The sequence below is a fragment of the Petromyzon marinus genome, chromosome 7 (assembly GCF_048934315.1).
Source record: "Petromyzon marinus isolate PM22_M1 ecotype Great Lakes invasive population chromosome 7, UKy_Petmar_22M1.pri1.0, whole genome shotgun sequence".
In the NCBI taxonomy this organism is placed as follows: domain Eukaryota; kingdom Metazoa; phylum Chordata; class Hyperoartia; order Petromyzontiformes; family Petromyzontidae; genus Petromyzon; species Petromyzon marinus.
The window spans coordinates 3,538,983-3,553,272 of NC_133673.1; the positions used below are offsets into that span (position 1 = coordinate 3,538,983).

General features: G+C 43.1%; 1 protein-coding gene across 4 annotated transcripts in view; it reads left to right on the forward strand.

Moving 5' to 3' along the window:
- The window catches only part of AKT1S1 (AKT1 substrate 1), a 72,905-nt gene extending 60,417 nt beyond the window's left edge, over positions 1-12,488 (forward strand). For 3 of the 4 annotated variants that reach the window (XM_076065266.1, XM_076065267.1, XM_032948781.2), the window contains 2 exons: positions 722-864; positions 7,497-12,488. In XM_076065266.1, coding sequence (XP_075921381.1) covers positions 722-864; positions 7,497-7,521 — 168 coding nt within the window. In that variant the 3' untranslated portion in view covers positions 7,522-12,488. Of the gene's footprint in view, positions 1-721; positions 923-7,496 lie in introns of all 4 variants that reach the window. The other variant, XR_012941146.1, reaches the window with a different exon arrangement.
- Positions 12,489-14,290: the final 1,802 nt, after the last annotated feature.

The window sequence follows — 14,290 nt, forward strand, 5'->3', positions numbered from 1 at the left end:
CTGTTGCATTGCATAATAAGTAACTTGGCTTGATTTTATGCCATATGTTAGTTCAATGGACACGTCTATGGAGGCAGTGGTGTAAACACGGACTGAGATTACAAGATAGGAAAGAAAAATAAATTCCGTCAGGTCTGTTAGCTTGTTATGTATTTTTATTTAGCCACAAGGTGGCAGTATTATTAACAAAGTTGGTAAAATATTCCTTAATATCAGCTAAATTAGCTGAGCTCTAGCTGTTCCCTCACCTTGTACTGAATCTACAAAATCACACAGAGGATTTAAGCCACGAGAGGAAAATCAAAGTGTCTACTTGCAGTCATAGTATCAGCCCGGAAGCTCACATTCAATGAGTGCTCTGCCCGTAGACAGATCCGCATTATAATTCTCTCCATCACGTTCCGCTGTTTTCTTCTGCCCTCTTCATCTGACCAAACATCCTTGTTGAATGTTGCCTAGCATTGTCGTTCTTAGGTTTCCTCTTGGTATTCTCCAAAATAATCTTTCTCTCGATCACCTTCAGCTCATTGCCTGTTACCACCACCGGCCCAGTAACCTCCTTCAGCTCATTCCATGCCTAATTCAGATTTTCTTCTCCCACTTGGTGCAGGACATCTCTCTCTCTCTCTCCGTTTGTTTTTCTTGCCACGCAGCAGCAGCAGCTTATATTTCACAACTCTCCACCAAAGCCAAAGCTTAACCCCACTGTGAACCCGCACAGATGAACGCGCCGGACCTGGATCAGATCGGAGCCAGCATGAAGGCCCTGGCCATGAGCGTGACGGACGGCACGGAGATGTTCGGCGACCTACCGCGGCCACGTCTCAACACAGGCGAATTCCAAAAGCTCTACCGAAAGAAAAAGTGAGCTCCTCTTTGCGAGCGCCACGCACACCACCGCCCGGCGCAGTGATGCGGAGAGGTGATGCGGCAAGGGGGGGACGCTTGGCGGCGGATGCCGTGGGGCTGTGTTTTGTTGTTTTTTTGTATGTATGTGTGTTGAACTTCTTTCTCACTGTGCATAGCTAACCATGCTTATCGGAGGTTGTTGTCACGGGCTAGCGCGTGCACTCTTGCACAAACACTGCCATTGGACGCCGTGACTCGCACGCTCGTACGCGTGGGTGCGTGTGCGTGCCGTGTCGTGGTGGTCTAGCGGTTAGTGCGCTGCGCTACGAACCTGGCGACACGAGTTCGTTTTCCCGCTCACGGACTATACCAGTGACGAATGTCTGGACTGGTCCTGGGCCTCGCCTTAATCGACTCGGCCTCAAATGAGTACCTGGTGTGGTGTGTAAACATCGCCACTAAGAAAGGCCAAGCCGGCCAGGCGTGGTGCTGGCCACCCACCCCCTCGTGTGCTGTGCCGCCCTTTATTGGTGCTCGCTAACAGAACTTGCTCCAACAGTCTGTTAAGTCTCTACGGGGGATCTTTGTCTTTGCTGTGTTATAGCTACGCTCGCTCCCGCCGTCCGCTCTGCACCCACTGTCCCACTGCTGGGCGAGGTGGGAAACGGAACGTGTGGATTTTCACCCTCGCGCAGCGATAACAATGAAACGCACCCCGCCAATCGTTGCCACTGGGAACTGATTATTGTTTTTTAATTATTATCATCGTTTTCGATTGCCATTATTACATTACGAATGTATCCCGAAACATGCCATGATGAAAAACAACAATAACGGAGAAGTAATCAAATGAACTGTAAAATGTTTTCGTCCTGCCCGCTTACCTACGTTATTGAACATCGCCATTAATGACTAGAATTGTTTGAGTGCACCCGGCAACATCTGGTCTTATGAGATGCGGTGGTGACATGTAATGCACCGCGGGTGCAATCTCCTGAGTGCTAAAGCAAGAGAGATTGCTTTCAATTTCACCTCAAGCCAGAGTCATGCACGTACTCGTAAATATACTGTGTATATGATTCTGTGTATGTGTATACGTATCTAGGGTTTTCATATATATATACAAACACACAACCGCTGTGCCACGTTTTGGCGGATTGTGATTAATAAAGTAATACATAGTGAGGGAAGGTCTTTTTTATCACCAACAAACCCAAATATAACTACGATGAGCAATGGTCCTTCAGTGTGTGCCAGCAGCCGTGTAAGCAAGGCAAACCCTGGAATGCTGTGACTTCTCAGACTTCTCTGAAGTAAGCACTGATTTTGCATCGCCTTGTTGCCGACACTTTGAGGAGTTGAAACTGTGTCAGGGCTTTAATTGCTCAGAAAACATTTCGCTGCAAATTGTTGCTCAAGAAAGAGAATTGATTGATGGACTTAAATGTTACATTTATATGGCAGTTAAACAGACCCTGTTAATTATGTTTCTGACATATATTTGCATCCTCATCAGGAACATCAGCATACTTACAGCGAGGGAAAAAAGTATTTGATCCCCTGCTGATTTTGTACGTTTGCCCACTGACAAAGAAATGATCAGTCTATAATTTTAATGGTAGGTTTATTTGAACAGTGAGAGACAGAATAACAACAAAAAAATCCAGAAAAACGCATGTCAAAAATGTTATGAATTGATTTGCATTTTAATGAGGGAAATACGTATTTGACCCCTCTGCAAAACATGACTTAGTATTTGGTGGCAAAACCCTTGTTGGCAATCACAGAAGTCAGACGTTTCTTGTAGTTGGCCACCAGGTTTGCACACATCTCAGGAGGGATTTTGTCCCACTCCTCTTTGCAGATCTTCTCCAAGTCATAAGGTTTCGAGGCTGACGTTTGGCAACTCGAACCTTCAGCTCCCTCCACAGATTTTCTATGGGATTAAGGTCTGGAGATTGGCTAGGCCACCCCAGGACCTTAATGTGCTTCTTCTTGAGCCACTCCTTTGTTGCCTTGGCCGTGTGTTTTGGGTCATTGTCATGCTGGAATACCCATCCACGACCCATTTTCAATGCCCTGGCTGAGGGAAGGAGGCTCTCACCCAAGATTTGACGGTACATGGCCCCATCCATCGTCCCTTTGATGCGGTGAAGTTGTCCTGTCCCTTCAGCAGAAAAACACCCCCAAAGCATAATGTTTCCACCTCCATGTTTGACGGTGGGGATGGTGTTCTTGGGGTCATAGGCAGCATTCCTCCTCCTCCAAACACGGCGAGTTGAGTTGATGCCAAAGAGCTCCATTTTGGTCTCACCTGACCACAACAATTTCACCCAGTTGTCCTCTGAATCATTCAGATGTTCATTGGCAAACTTCAGACGGGCATGTATATGTGCTTTCTTGAGCAGGGGGACCTTGCGGGCGCTGCAGGATTTCAGTCCTTCACGACATAGTGTGTTACCAATTGTTTTCTTGGTGACTATGGTCCCAGCTGCCTTGATCATTGACAAGATCCTCCAGTGTAGTTCTAGGCTGATTCCTCACCGTTCTTATGATCATTGCAACTCCACGAGGTGAGATCTTGCATGGAGCACCAGGCCGAGGGAGATTGACAGTTCTTTTGTGTTTCTTCCATTTGCGAATAATTGCACCAACTGTTGTCACCTTCTCACCAAGCTGCTTGGCAATGGTCGTGTAGCCCATTCCAGCCTTGTGTAGGTCTACAATCTTGTCCCTGACATCCTTGGAGAGCTCTTTGGTCTTGGCCATGGTGGAGAGTTTGGAGTCTGATTGATTGCTTGTGGACAGGTATCTTTTATACAGGTAACAAGCTGAGATTAGGAGCACTCCCTTTAAGAGTGTGCTCCTAATCTCAGCTCGTTACCTGTATAAAAGACACCTGGGAGCCAGAAATCTTTGTGATTGAGAAGGGGTCAAATACTTATTTCTCTCATTAAAATGCAAATCAATTTATAACATTTTTGACATGCGTTTTTCTGGATTTTGTTGTTATTCTGTCTCTCACTGTCCAAATAAACCTACCATTAAAATTATAGACTGATCATTTCTTTGTCAGTGGGCAAACGTACAAAATCAGCAGGGGATCAAATTCTTTTTTCCCTCACTGTAGGTGAATAATAGTGGTATTTAAGCAATGGAATTGCGTCCCATTTTAATTTAAAAGAAAATATCGGTGTACTGGCCAACTCGGTTATTTCCTGCTCAAATGAGATTTGAGGTGGTGCTCAACCCGTTTTAGAGCCCTGAGCCATTGGTGGAAATTCCTCATTACTATGGCAGGGGCGAGTCTATTCATAGAACGACCACTGTTGACTTCCCCATGAAAGTGGTACTCGTTGTGTTGACCCTGGAAAGATGATGGACTGAGTGAACACCCAACCAGGAATTTAACTCTAAACCTTCTGACTGTGAGCCGCTCACTCTGCCATTGAGCCAGCTGGCTGGGTCACTGATATCTAATTATGACACAGGCCCATCTGCTGAGATGTCACCCAATTTCTATTCACCAAAAATTAACTAATTTACAGTAAAGCACAACGATTGTGTGTGGGAGCAGTAGTGCAGCGATTAGCACGCTGTCAACCCGACGACCCGAGTTCGATTCCCACTCACGGTCAACACCAGTGACGGTTTAGAAACGGACCACCCAACCAGACTGTTATATTCACATTAGAGATGTAATCTTTACAGTATAGCAGTACTTTTGCTAGCACGCATAATGCCATCGGCATTTCCCCAGAACACTGCGCAGTAAAATTACCACCCTTATCTGGGGTAAAGCAGCATACACACATTGTTTAGACATTGCGTTATGACTATTTACTTCAACATAAGCGTACTCGTCAAGAGGGTGGAACGGTGGCGCAGTGCTTGGCGTACTGCGTTATGAACCCGACAATCCAAGTTCGACTTCCAGCCACAGCTACCACCAGTGGTGAATAACATCTGAAACTACTTGTGAATCCGCCAACCATGCCCTTCACCACCCAACGTGGCGAAACACAGTCAAACAGCTTCCACGACAGACATTGCGTGGGTAGGCCTCTTATTCAGCAATAGATTTACTTTGGGCTGTAAATGATAAATTACTACACAAAGTTAATCCCCTGTTTACTTGAACTGGAATTTGTTGTTGGGATTTGTATACCACTAGCTTTACTACCCAGCTTCGCCCGGGACTTGGATTCTTGTCTTGGATTAACACACGGCCTACGCGGAGGGTGGGGGATGTGTGACGTCAGCAGGCACACTGCGTGACGCTGCCGCATGCGGGTGACATCACAGATGTGACGTCACCACTCACTTGCTGTGCAATATATTATATCCATTATTGCGCCCCTACCCCCCCCCCCCCAAAATACAAAAGTTTATTTTTGTACATTGTGTACACTCTGGAAACTACCCACATGCCATATTTCAAGTTTGTAGCTTGTCGGGAAGTATGCTAAACATTTCGAACAGACACACATATTCACAAATTTCCCTTTTTATTACACGCTTTTATTTAACTCGCTCTGTTGTTGTCGGATCCTCAAATCTTGTAACTCAATTTTAACCCACTTCCCAAAGTGGTATCGACTGCAAACTTGCTATACTTATGTCATACTGATGACAATACTATATTCTATAAAAAATAAATAAAAAATATTTTTTTACATTTTATTTTCATGTTATTTTTTCGGCTTGGGTCTAATTGTCGACGCTCAACTGACTTTAGCTGTAAATCACCACGGGTCCCCTTACGTTGTGGCAAGCCTCGGGGCCACTTCCTCGAGTCGTGGAGTTCTGCCATCACTCGTACGGTACATTTCATTAAAGCGTGTTTTAAAAAAATATATTTTTAAATATTCTATATATAGACTAGCGGGAAGTACCCGGCGTTGCTCGGGGGAAAAATATATTTGAAAACTTCTCAAAACTTAGAAACATAACATATACAAATGAAAAGAACTTTGATCATTACCTCATTAATTAAAATGAAAATTAAACCCAACGCGCGGTGGAAAAATGCTCTATGCTCGCGCGCCAAGATTCGATTCTTTAAATCGCGCAGAGGAATCTGATGTAGATTTCTTTAGAATCGGCCTAATCCCGTTTAATCGATACAACAAACGCTCACCAGATATCGATTCTCGCCAGTCCTCTGCGGGTTGACGCCACATGGCTCATGGTTATTCCCCCCCCCCCCCGCCAAAATACAAAGTCTATTTTTATACTTTTTGTACAGTCTGGAAGCTACCCACATGCCAAATTTCAAGTTGCATGATGGGAAGTATGCTAAACATTTCGAACAGACACACAAATTTCCCTTTTAGATATATATAAGATAACATGAAAAATAAATTTCGTCTTGAAAATTGTCTCCCATTGACCGATTGCGATGGGGATAAAACAACGATTTTATTTCAGTATCGTAGAGAAAGCACTTACCATTGACGTTATGCGTGGAATCTTCAAGGCGGCCAAATTGTTCCGGCCCTGTATTCTAATCTTTTGATCCTTATGTTTGCTGCTGCCCGTCTGCATTAATTTTCAATGCAATTTTCCACCGATTGACTCGCTCCTACACTGGATGCCGAGTGCGGTTTGCCAGAATCGGCACCGCAGGGGAATAAAACCAGTTGAGCACAGCAATCGTCTCGCTATTAATTTGTGCGGTGTGCCATCTGTAATTGATACTTGCCGATTCTAATTCTCTCCAGGCCAACGAGGAGTGGTTCCATCTTCTTTCTGCATGTTGTATATGTAGTATAGTGTAAAATCTGCTATATAATTCTTATTTGAATACAGATGGGATCTCTTCTTTCACGTGCATTATTTTAGTTTCAGCTTTATCACGTTAAGTATGTAAGATATGTTTGGGCTTTAAGGTGTCTTTAATAAACAAAAGGAGACCTACATCCCTATCTATACCACGTAAACAGTAAATAATCTTATTGATTTTCGATTTAAAGCTTTCGTGACTGCAATGATTCATCTTCTTTGGTTCTTTCGGTAAAGTCACGTAGAATGAGAATAAAATAATAAATTGATAAAATAAAATAACACAATAATATTCTCACGACGTTTCGGCCACAACACAAGCGGCCTTCATCAGGTGAAGGGACGAGACTGTCTGGTAGGACAGCGCTGGAGTGAAAGAGCCACGTTCAGATCATATATATTGTGTTATTTTATTTTATCAATTTATTATTTTATTCTCATTCTACGTGACTTTACCGAAAGAACCAAAGAAGAATCTTATTGATTTGAATTGCACAGTTGTACAACTTATCAAGTGCTTAACGATGGAATTCATATTGTGGAATCATGTGCATGGTACGGGCCTTGTCCTTGTACCTTATGGTCTCGATTGCTCCTCAGCCTGCAGTAACCACTTAAATCAATGTTATCAGTGCAGTGAATATTCTATTGAAGCGTTCTAAATCCCTTCCGCATGTACTGCTACATTGCTTGCGGCTCATTAATCGCTAGGACATTCAGGTTGAGACCGAAGCTGCGCAGGTAAAGTCATGTCGCTGCTCAATTGTGATTGCGATGAATTTACACGTTTAACCTGGCCACTGTTTAGAATGTTTTTGTTAACAAGGCATATGTACTAAACACTAGCCATTTGTTCCCTTTAGGAATGAACATCAAGAGGCCATATAGGAAACACATCATCGACTGAAGACCCATAGCCTGGCTCACAGCGGTGTATATAAGATAAAAATATATTATTTTTAGCCATTCTCAATCAATGGATGAAGGCCTCCCCCACACCATGTTGGTCATTGCGGTTGTTACCATACTTTACCGTGGTGGTCAGAGGTTTCGTGAAGGGAGTGCAAGACCGGCTAGGTATCGAACTCGGGTCGCCAGGTTAATTGCTCCGCCACCACCGCACCCCTCTTTGCTGTGTACTTGGCTTCATGTGAACCTGTTTCTTAGTTTTCGAACAAATGAGATGTTCAGTTTCATCACGCTGAATGCACACTGCTAAGCAGCATTTAATGAGAGGACTTGATTGACGCGACTTTATTTTCATGTGCTTTTTTGATTGCCAATTACACACATTAACCCCTCAATGACCAGTATCAATAAAATAATTGTAAATTACACGGTGGGTTCAGTGACCCCGACTCGGTACGGAAAGCAGTTTGCATTAGTTTTGGTTGCTTGTAGTAGGGCATTTGGATATTGTTTGGGTATATTACAGCATAAATTTTTGTCCACTGAAGCAAATAGCATATACGCAGGCAAGTTTATCAAATTGTCATTTTTTATACTCGAGTAAAGCTTTGGGATTTTTGGAATCAATTGCCTTGCATGTACAATAGTTATACACAGTATGTTGTGCCGTCCTCTGTCAATGCAAAGTATACCTAATTTCAATACCCCTTAAAATGTCCCCAGAATTAAAAAGTTCTGCTTATTTTTTTAGCAAAAGCTTTACATTGCTCCAATTGACGTGGCTCATTATGTTTTCATCAAAAAGATGATGTGTTTCAAGTGGGAGATAAAAAAAAATACATGCATTCCTACTCAAATTATTATAATGTTGTCAGTCCAACTTTAAGACTCGCAGCACAAATATTTTAGTTTTAATTCAGGTCTTTGGGGCACGTAATTTTATTATTATTAGATCCTGGTCCTTAAGGGGTTACTGGAAAAGCTCCCTAATGGAGCGCTCTGGTGAAAAGCTACGTTGAAGGACGGCGACTTTGTTTGCCGTGATTTCGCCTTGTGGACCGGACCAGTTGCGTGTTATTGCATTATTTACATACAGGTGAGTGTACAAACCTGCAGCCAATGAACAGTGCTTTGAAGTCACTTTTCAATTGCATACGAGGTCTATGCCATTTAAACCTTAGCTAAACCCAATTGCATTCACATGAATAATTATCAATCATTATTCAGCTGTCAACATGATTTGCTCTCATGGACACACAATTCCTTTAGCACTTTATGATGCTCCATTACATAGAGCGTTCACCATTGTTTAGCAGAAAAGGGTTAACGGGCATTTCTAATTCAATTATACGGATATATAAGTATAGAAATCCACAGCATTGCAACGGCAACCATATGTTTTAATAACAGATTTGTTGTGAAAAAAGATTGCTACAGTATCTCTCGCAAAGTATTACGTGTATTTTGTTGAATCGTGCAGCATATGTTTGCAAGCCCAATGTCCTGTGTTTTGGGAAGATGTAGCTTGTTCTGTTTGCTGGGGATAATAGCAAACTGCAAGCAAATCCCATCAATTCTGATAGTACAATGCATTTGAGAAATTATTTTTAAAAGGACAATTATAAAACCAAACTCTTTGGGGGCATTCTAAAAGAAAAATGTCTGTTATGTAACGTGTTTGAATTGTGAATGAAAGTGCGTTAACAACGGTGTGTGTGTGTGTAAGCGATGTGACAACTTGCGCAAAATGTTACTTGTAATTTAAATTAGGTCTACTTATAAATAATATGTGAAATACATCGCAAACGCTTAGAACAACTTCTGTAAGTGCACGTACCGTAGCCATATGGTAACAACGTATAAGGTGATTGTTTTTCACCACAGTAGAGGCAAAGGATTGGCAACAAAACAACGTGAACATTTATCGAGTGATATTCACTACTTTTTGTTTGAGTCACTGGGCGAAACAGCACTTCACAATGAGTCAAACGTTAATCATCTTCTCCATGTATGCATTTTCAGTTTTAACTTGCGATCGACACGAGTTAAATCTTATGTTACAACGTGCGAGCTGTTACCTTTCACCAGATGTCAGCCATCGACACTCTCTAAACTCCTCAACATGAACTCCGCTCCAGCATCCATCAACTGAAGGTCTATGACACAAACCTAAAATGACAAATCTCTTCCCACAGGTATTAGAGGCGTATGTACAGCATACCACATGATTTACTGTCCCCGGTCACTTGGCCTCGGTGCTTTTGACTTCCAGGGTCCGTTTCTCTTAGCTCGTCAGGAGTTGTTTGCTTTCCATCTCTTCGGGAACGCTCTGTTGCAGCAGCACCCCAGGAGAATTTCGGTGACCGACCCCTCACGGACCGATCGCTCACGAACCGATCGCTCGACACACGCGCACGGCTGCAAGCGCTCTTACCGAGTGCCGGGCCTTGCGCTAATGTGGCCAGACCAGCGCCGGCCTCCGTCATTGCCCAGGCGGGGGGCGGGGGGTGGGGGCACCTACCCAAGACTCACCCCAGACTGCTGCCATTTTATGTAGAACCCTCCCAACTGCCATATGTCAACTTCTCGTTCATCAGGCTCATGTAGAGCAGCAACTATACATTTGCGCTGGGGTGATCGAGCCCGGTATTTGCAACAGGAGTAGCGGACTTTTATCGCCGTGATTCCTCCTCCGTATTTGTAAATCGGGCATTGAGTTGTGTTATATTCTGAGTGTCCCAGAACAGACCATGTCCCAAGAACCCAGACAAACGTGGACAGGGGCCACGGCAGGACCCCAAGCGATGGTTCTCATGGCAACACCTGGTGGAGCAGCTAATTGGGATCAAGAATCACTAGGAGCAGGAGTTTATTTTTTTAGGGACATCCAGGGGAGGACCTCGAGGCTAAATTCTTGGAGAACCATGCAAGTGACTGAATCTTGTGGCATTCACAAGCGGCCCAGCTGCAATATTTTAAGTGTGAAATAAAGCACTACTGCCTGCCACTACAGAGGAGGTTGTGTGACCAGGCGCCATGAATCAGGTGATATTCTCGACGTCACTAATTCCCACGGCGGAGTTGTGTTGTTTTTTTGTTACAGTGGAAGAATTCTGGAACGTATGTAGGTTTGACATCCGTGCCAAGACTGTGTTCATGACCTTTATAGTTGATTTTGTTCCAAGTTTTCTTTGTTGTCCGTCTTTTAAAGTTTGACCTTAAGTGTTTTACATGAGCAACACAAAATTGAATTTGGTTCAGTAGGTAGCGTGGAGTCTGCCTAAAAGGGGCATAAAGGATGAGGTAGGGAGGGAGGACGAGAATATGGTAAATGTAAAGTGCTTTTGGAAAACCCCAGCAACCAGCGCGTTGAGGGCTGTGTGCAGCCTTGAGTCGTTTAGTAGTACTTAGGGGGGAAGAATATGATTTTAAAGTACAGCACTGTACGTTTGTCATTCTCTAAAATTACACGACCATAATTATTGATTAGTCAAATGCCACGATCATAATAATTGGTGTGGGAAAAGGTTAAGAATTGCCCTGCACATAGAGCTTGCGCTACCAAAGATGGGTGGGGCCTTGCTCTTCAGCAGTGGTCGGCAAACGATAACAAGAAGAGACATTCTTTTCGAATTCGGCAAACTCAATATTTCAAGAACCGCAATGCATGTGAATGTGAGAGACGGTGGTGCTTAATAAATAACGTCACGAATTAGTCCTTAAAGAGCCTCATGTCTCCGGAGCCGCGGGTTGCCGATCCCTGCTCTTGGGAGTCTGTGAGCCAGCGTGATGCTGCAGCTGCTGCTGCTGCTTACTGCCAAGCAGGCAGGCTGTAAAAGGTGTGGATGTGTCCACGCATGGGTGGGTGGATGAAGGAAGGCAGTTCTGGATTGAGGAGCTCCCTAGATGTTTCAGAGCGCCTTAGAGAATTCAGTTTTTTTTAATGCAGTTAGCCCAACTTTCTGAATGATATACATTGACAAGTTTTTCTGCGAAAATAAACTGAACGCGCAGGGTGTTTCGTGGTTTCAGTTGAACGTGAAAAAACCTGAAGCTGAGAGTGTTCCCTTGTATGTTATGAAATGCCACTTGGCTCCAATGGTAAAGCATGGAGTGATGCGCGATTCGTAAGTTCTGATTCATTCTTGCGCTCAAGATTCGTGCATTGAATCGCGGAGGTGAATCATTTGCTCCAAAAAATATTGTGCAAATTATGTATTGTTACATTGAGGCTGATGCTTTGTACATGTATGGTTCTGTGAATGTATAAACAAGGCAACAACAACAAAAAATTCCACCCAAGAAAGAATTGGAACGAGAATCGTCTGGAATCAAATTTGTGAATCGTGACAACTGGTAGAGCCGCTGCAGGAATGAATCGTTATGATGCCTTTGATAATGAATGCTTCTGGCCTAGATTTGTGCGCAAATGTGTTTGATTCGCCGCTGCTCAGCATCATCTGCACATTTGTTTTGATGTATGGTTCGTCGGATTTGTAGTGTATTTTGTAATGTTTCTGAATTACGGATGTGGTTAGCTTAATGTTGGCCAGAAAAAAAAGTGCAAAAAAATAAATAAAAGTTGAAAATAAGAAAAAAATGCTAAATACAACTTTGTTTTTGCATTAATGAAGATTTAAACAACTTTTTGTAGCGTATTCTGAAAGTATTTTCAGCATTAAATAGGTAGACTTTATAATGCTCAAGGATTGTAGCGAAATTATTTTCTTTGCTGAATTTTTCTTTCACATTAGAGCGGGGTTTTTTTTTTCATTCAAAAAACACGGAAGGTGGACTTTGTTCTGTTCTTGTTACAAATGTAATTTGTACCATTGTTCCATTTGTTACTGTCAAGAGTATGCAATAGACTCTGCATGCTTTATCACTGCAAATTGTAGCAACAGTGTGAGAAAACACTATCCGAATAAAGATGACCTGTGATAGCATACGTGTGACATTTTTTCATTCAACCAGATGTGATGCTTTCCTAATAATGTGCTCTGTACTCGTCTTGATATTCTTTAACAAAATTGTACGTGTCTGTACTTTTGTCTGCATCAGATGTGGGCAATGGAGCATGGAACAGAATGGATGAACATGGAATTATTAACATTCATGGAATGTAACAGTCCTTTGAGCATTTGTTTCACGATAAAATAAAACTATCCAGCCATTATATTTTATTTACCAAGGTAAAGCCCACTAAACTATATTGTTCTATCTCAGAAGCGACCTGGCCCACAAATGGTAGCTCAACGAAGTTGGCTTGTAGAAATGTATCTCAGACAAATACTTTAAATGCATGTTTCTAAATGTGGAAGGAAAAACCGGAGGACCCAGATTAAAATCCACGCAGCCACAGGGAGAACACGCAAACGCCAAATATACAGGCGTCACGGTTCCGATCGAACCCGCAACCTCCTGTAGACCAGGCTAGGCAGTTAACATCTCGCCACCTAGCCACGAGCAGGTGAAGGCCTCCCAGAGGGATGTTGGTCATGGGGTTATTGCACACTTTATTGAACTAGCCTCTAACCAATGAGAAGCGCACGCTTACATCGTCGCTCGTAATAGCACCGGAGTGGCCGCTGTGATTCTCGTTACCTGAGCGCGAGACCAACAATAATAGCTCCTGCTTTTGTTTAAAAGAAAAAGGGGAAAACCTATTCCATAATGTAGGCTGGTTATACAGCAATGCACATGCTTCCATTTATTGTAGGGTCAAAGGTTGACATAGGCAAGCCATCAATATAAAATAAGTTGCACCTTGTGCGAAGTCGTCAATGGTTCTTAAATATTGTACCTGCCATGGGAATGTGGAATTCCCACTGGTGGAGATGAACGCCGCACAATGCCTGGAGGAGCACAGAGGCCTTTTGTCAATCCACTGCTGGATGAGGGCCTCCCCACGCCATGCTGGTTGCGGAGGCCGTTTGACCATACTTCACCGTGGCTGGTCAGTGCGAATTGGTAACGACAGGCAGCATATGGACGTACAGTACAACTCGATATAAACAACGTCGCCCCGCAGCCCAATGACAACCTGTTTGTGTATGGTGGGCAAACCATCCAGGCACTTTCCAAGCTCGGATCTGCTTGGCTTTCAAAGTCTGACCAGATCGGGCGCATTTCAAGTCTGGGTTATTTGTTCATGGATGTAGAGGGTTATAGTGATACTTTTCTTCACAGTTAACATCTCGCGGTGACGAGATGTTAACTACCTCGCCAGGTATACAGGATGTCGTGGGTTCGATGCTGACCCTCACGCCTGTATATTTGGAGTTTATATTATTCTCCCCGTGGTCGTGTGGATTTTTCTCCGGGTCCTCCGGTTTCTCCCTCCACATTTAGAAGCATGTGCTTTGAGTATTTGACTGCGATATGTTTTAACGTGATAGTCCACTTAATTGAGATATAATTTGTGGCCAGGTCGCTTCTGAAAAAAGAGCTATATATCTCAGTGGGCCTTACCTGGTAAGATTAAATTGCAGTTCGATAGTTAAAATAGTTTTACGTTAAAAAAACTGGTGGAAGCATGTTTTTCGGTGCACACACTTTTAATTGCACTGGAAAGTAGAAAATAAATTATTTTGACCCCAGAATTAATCACATTTGATATGCTCAATAAAAATGGGTTGCTTCCTTTCGATATGTATAATTTTATTTATGCAAACCACCCACTTTTATTCAGCACATCAAATGTGATACATTTTGCGGTCCAAAGAATGCATTTTGTACTTTTCAGTGC